The sequence below is a fragment of the Aptenodytes forsteri genome, unplaced genomic scaffold, assembly GCF_000699145.1.
Source record: "Aptenodytes forsteri isolate BGI_AS27 unplaced genomic scaffold, ASM69914v1 Scaffold15, whole genome shotgun sequence".
Taxonomy (NCBI): Eukaryota; Metazoa; Chordata; class Aves; order Sphenisciformes; family Spheniscidae; genus Aptenodytes; species Aptenodytes forsteri.
In genome coordinates, this window is record NW_008795129.1 from 15,604,306 (window position 1) to 15,610,150 (window position 5,845).

General features: G+C 43.4%; 1 protein-coding gene across 1 annotated transcript in view; it reads left to right on the forward strand.

Annotated features, from left to right (window-relative positions):
- MXI1 (MAX interactor 1, dimerization protein) overlaps window positions 1–5,845 on the forward strand; it is a gene marked incomplete at its 5' end in the record, with an annotated part of 47,347 nt that extends 41,502 nt beyond the window's left edge. The window contains 3 exons of the mRNA XM_009278081.2: window positions 1,110–1,224; window positions 2,413–2,584; window positions 3,951–5,845. Of these exons, the coding sequence (XP_009276356.2) occupies window positions 1,110–1,224; window positions 2,413–2,584; window positions 3,951–4,114 (451 nt within the window). The remainder of the gene's footprint in view (window positions 1–1,109; window positions 1,225–2,412; window positions 2,585–3,950) is intronic.

The following is a 5,845-nucleotide window of genomic DNA, read 5'->3' on the forward strand; positions in this document are numbered from 1 at the left end:
TTTTCTTCCCCCCCCCCCCTTCCCCTGCATTGAGATGGGTCAGGCTAAGATTCAGTTTCTTTGTGCATGAGCAGGGGCTGGGATAGGCTTTCAGGACTCTTTTGCACTGGTGTTTCTTGCATGTGAATGGTCGAGCTGATGTCATTGTATTATTGATTGGGATGACAAGTTTGGACATAAATCATTAATGTCTGGGAAGGAGAGAGAGAGGGGAAAAAGGCAACCCACACTTGATAGTTTTCCATAAATCTACTGTTCATTCCTGCATATGTGATACAGAGGAGGAGACAGTGGGAACAGTTTTCCTGTGCAGCCCGAGGACGATGTGCTTTGCCACTGCTGCCGGAACCATTTTCCCCAGAACATGTTTCCATATTCTGCAGAAAACGGCTTATACCATCAGCAACACTGTTGTGCTTGAGCCTGTCTTTGTAGACGTAAGCCAAGGTCAGAAGACTGCCCAGGGGAAGGTCTTAGGTTCTGTTGTTCCCACAGATCTTGCACCCCCAGCAGCATTTCAGACTTGGGCCCAGGAAGAAGTAAGAGTGCAGTTCTTGGGAACTACCATCCCTCTAGCTCCTTTAACTGCCAGCAGGGATTGTTTGGGTGTTTTGGGCTGACCATTTTTCTCATTGATCTTCTTAATTTTGTGAAAAAAGATGGTGCTTAGATCAGTTTATAGCAAAGTCCCCGAGCCAGCAATGCACAAGTGTGCAGGGGGTAGGAGTCATTCGAAACTGCTTTCACAAAAGTTCTTCTCGGCAAAACAGACAGCAAATAGCTGAGAGAGAGGAAACCCATGAGATACTTGTACCATTTGCCTGTGTGCCTTGCCCCTGCACAAAGTTCATCCAGATGAGTCAGATGAGTTCAGACAGCAAGAAAATAATCAGTGTCTGTCAGAGGTTAGCAATAATGCAGGTATTGCTGAGCAGCTGATGTTTGCAGTGTAAATAGTTTAGTGGCAGTCTGTCCTGGTACCTGTGGGGAATCTTGTGATGTGTAGAAAGAGGGAGACGTGAAAACTGCCTCGTAGGAGGGAAGTAGAAAAGGAAATGACATTCCCTTTCTGAAAGCATAGCTCTGATCCTCCTCTTTTCCCCTTGCAGCCGAGCTCACCTCCGCCTGTGTCTAGAACGCTTAAAAGTTCTGATACCGCTAGGACCAGACTGCACCAGGCACACAACGCTTGGGCTGCTCAACAAAGCCAAAGCACATATCAAGGTAAGAGTTGCTTTTCCCAGCTGCTTTCAGTCTGGGCTGTTGGGAAGTGCAATTCAATCGCGCACTCTTGCTGCCTAGAGGTAACTCTGTTGAAGGAGACTTAACACCTTTTAAAAAAAAAAAAAAAAAAGCAAGCAAGCCTTGCCCCCTTGGTTAATCATTTATCATTCCTACAAGCCACATGGTTAGAAGAGTCCATAATGAACTCCGTTAACTACGGAAATGATTGGTTTGGAGAGCAGGGATTGTTCTGTATTGTGATCATTTGTTGACAGCTGCATCTCTTTAAAGAAAAACATACCTACTGTTGAATGACTGCATTTTGATGGGAAATGCAGCTTTTTTTCTGACGTGCTAGTGAGTTTCCACTGCCGAAGCATTAGCACAAACCACAGGAGTGTGAGACAGGGTGGCTTGCTGGGGTTTCATGTGTGAACCTGCCAGCTAGCCCAGTGCTGCTCTTGATTCTCTTTTGGCAAAGCGAAGCATGAAAAGAAAATGCAGCATTGTCAGTATCTGGAAGAGGCTGAAATACTTTGTCACAGGTCAGGATAGCGGGAGGGAGGATGGGTTGTGAAGGAGAAAATGCACTGCCGAAGGGACAGAGTTAGCCTGAAATGACATCTCCTTATGCAATGTGCTTGTCGTAGGAAACAAAGAACAGTGCCCTGGTAGATTTCCCAGCTGTGATCAAAGAAATCTGTAGTAGGTTATGTAAATCGCTTACTGAATAGAAAACTGTTTCTGAGAAATCCTACTAAACCATGCAGCAAGGAACACAGAACTCCCAGGGTACGTTTTTATGTTACAGAGGATCATAACAAACCCTGAATTGGTTTGGTTAAGGGAATTGAGGCCCCTTCGTGGACAGATTTGGTAATGCAAGTGGTTGAACCCATGTGGAATGACCCACAAACTGCTACAATTCAAATCGTTTCCCCTGGAGAGGCTCTGTCCTCAGAGACTTTTTATACTAACGTGTGATTTATCAGGACTTGGGAGGTGGAAAAGATGTGAGGAGATGGCATTGTTCTTGGAGACTGCAAGGCGGCTTGGTTCAGGGCTCTTTTGCAGCTTAAATCCTTCTGGGATCTGGGAAGGTCTAAGCAAAACATGGCTGGGCAGTGGAGGTGGGAGGGAAGGAGGAAAGGGTGAAACTAATTATTGAGTCATATTTGATCATGTCAGAAACTTGAAGAGGCTGAGAGGAGAAGCCAACACCAGCTTGAGAACCTGGAACGAGAACAAAGGTTCCTAAAGAGAAGACTGGAACAACTACAGGGTCCTCAGGAGATAGAGCGAATACGAATGGACAGCATTGGATCTACCATTTCCTCGGATCGCTCGGACTCGGAGCGAGGTGGGTGTCCCTGAACTAGCACTGAATCCCCAGGGCTCTGCGAAGCGAGGGCATGAGATTCATCCATTTCTTGTCTCTCAGCTACCTCCTTCTTATGGCCTTTGGTATTTAGGCTACTGATTTTGCTCACACACACGCAGACATGCACACACATATATATGAAGAGTTTAGTATTTTGCATGAGTTAACTAATTAAGTCTTGAATTAAGTGTTGCTATTATCAACTTGAGCTGATTTCTGTGGCATTTAAAGTGACCTGTTTCTCTGAAAAGCTCTCTAAAATGCCAAAGCATTAGTTAGGAAAAATAATGTGATCACAAGAAGGTAGCTAAATACCTGATGGTAAAGTTGAGATATCCATTGTGCTCTTTGACCTACAGAATCTCTCGGCAACACAAAGAGGAAAATCTAAGATGATACTAGTGGGACTGGAATGGATGTTGCAAAGCAGCATCCAGCTTCTCGTTCTGTACTTGGGCCATGGTATAACTGAGGTACCATGTTATAACCAAGCAAACAGAACCAAGCAAATTGCCTCTTAAAATTCCCCGAGGCATTCTACACACACCCTCCCCCCCCCTTTTTTTTTTTCCAAGCTTCCCATAGAGTTCATCTCCTCAGTTAAAACTGGATAGAGATGATCTGAATGGCTAACTGAATTCAGATAATTTTCTTTATTTGAATATCTCTGCTGTGGAGGGAGATTTAGGCACAATAGATGGCTTGGTATTTACTGACAGACTCAAAGATGCTGTGTAGTTTGGCTGTGAGTCTGTAGTTTAAAAAAAAAAATCCTTTTGGAAAAGATACCTGGTTAACTAGGTCTCTGCTTTCTAAGTCAGTCTTAAAAATAAGATTTATGTTCTAAAGTCCACGGAGCATCTCTGAGAGTAACCCAGATCCCCATGGTAATGCATTGTAATGCCCTATATGAGTGGTCCTGGCTTTAGCAACATAATATCAAGCAAGTAGCATGTTTTGGGGTAACTTCATGCTCCATTTTCTCTCTTGCCCTCTGTTTTATCCGTTTCTTTTTGTTTCCAACACTGGGATAGTAGAGCTCCAAAGAAAGAGGTAGCAGAACAAGTTCAGTGCGTGGGGTGGCCCACCTATGCTGATAGCGTGGCCTGCATGCTGGAGGAGTCAAACCCCTTTGCCAAGTCCCTAAAAAACTCCAAGCTGGTATCTAGTCTTTTTATAAATCATGTCCACAGCCCATCACATTCCAGGGAGAACACTGAAAGTCTTCCTGCCGGACTGCTGCTTCATCCCTGCCTGGGGGAGTCCCAGCAGCTCGCTGGCTTGAAGGGAGCAGTTGGGTCTGTGGTGCTAACCTATGTGCGTTTTGTCTCACTTTCCTTTTTAGAAGAGATTGAAGTGGACGTTGAAAGCACAGAGTTCTCCCATGGAGAAGTGGACAATATCAGCACAACCAGCATCAGTGACATTGATGATCACAGCAGCTTGCAGAGTATTGGGAGTGACGAGGGTTACTCCAGCGCCAGTGTCAAGCTCTCGTTTGCTTCCTAGAACCAAGTGAGACAACAGTGCAGGGCGAATGATTTCACTGGGGTGATCAAACTGGGTCCTAGATGCCAGTATCCTCTTTCAGAAATGACATATTGACAGCTAGTCTTGGAGAGACCTGTATATAAAGCTTTTTGGGTAAAGGAAGCCTCCACAGAAACCCACATGTGTTCATTTGGTCATGTTACCAATCCCAATTCCTGCTGGCAAAAAGTTAGACCAAACACTAGTCCCTTTGAAGTCAGTGAAATCCGTTTGTTTCTGTGGGACCTGGATCTAGACCTTAGTGGTGAAACACTTTGTTTTGAATTTATTTGTTTGAAAGAGGATACTAGAGACTCATCCCTCTCTTTCTGTCATGAGATTTGAGAAATGTCAGAACTTCTTATATTGCATTCAGGTTGAACAACCTAGTTTAGGCCCTTCTGAAGAGCTTTTGTGGTCCTAAAAGGACCGTGTCCTACAGTTTATCACAATCCAATGCTGTCGTAATGTTCTAGGAAATCTAAGAAGGCTAAGAAGTAGCCTAGGAATAATAATGACGATAATGATTAAGGTCTCATTCTGTGCCCAGAGAGAGAGGGGCAGCAAAGAGAGATGTTCAGGAGAGAACACCATTCAGCTCAGCTTTCTGTTGGACATCATTTAAAAAGCAAGTACCTCCGATGCGTGGCTAAAGCAAGAGGTACACACTTGTAATCTACCAGCACATCGTGGGCTGTGTCATGCTTCAGGCTGTGACACCGACAGCAGATCTCCCGGTAGATGCGTGCTCATACGCAGGCACACAACCAGCTGAGGACAGAAAGAAACCAGCACATACGAGAGGTGATATTGCCAGAAAGTCATGCCCAGATACTGAGCCACTATGACCTTTTTATTTGAAGAGATTTTTTGATAAACATTTGTAAATGTGTTGGGAGGGAAAACACCCCAAGTCTGATGCGTCTTTTTAGAGCTTGTCCATATGAAACCTTAGATGTCTTTTATATGAATTTATGCCATGAAAAGATCTCTGTTTTGATGAAGCACTTGACTCAATGAAATGCAAAGATGCTTTTTGCCATGCACACAATGGATGAAGGCTGTGCTAGCTGGAAGAGGCCAGGTTTGGTGGGGGTTTCTTCAGTTTTCTTTTTAGAATCATTCCCTTTGCTGACTTTTGAAGTTCCAGTCCAGTAGTTAACCTAGTTAAGCTCAGCACGTCTCTCCTGTTAATGTAACGTTTTGACTGCACGTCCTGTTCCCAAGGGCCTTGCCATCTTATCTGTGCAGGTGCTGTTAAGAGCTATTGTAGCGAATGTTTTCTAATTTTTCTCAGAGACGAGCATTCTAACCTGCACTTTGAGGGCTTTGCTTTTTTTATTTTTGTCTTTTTAATGGCCAGGATTATTTTGTTTTCCAAGTTTTAAAAACCTTAATAGAGTCCTCACCTATGGCATTGTTTGAAACTTTGTATATCTTTAAGTAATTTAACTACCCCTCATTACTAAGAAAAAAAAGAGGAAAAAATGCTTTATAAAATTCATAACTTATTGCTGATTTGAATGGGTTGTTAATTTCAGTCCTTTAGATTTTATTTTATTGTTTTAGGTAGGGTTGGGCAAAAGAGGTAAAATAAAATAAAAAAATAAAGACAACCATATTTAGCAGTGCGGTGGAATTGTGTTTAAATGTTAGCATATGGTCCCCATTAAAGTAGCACTTTAACGCCATTAAACATTTCTGTATCTG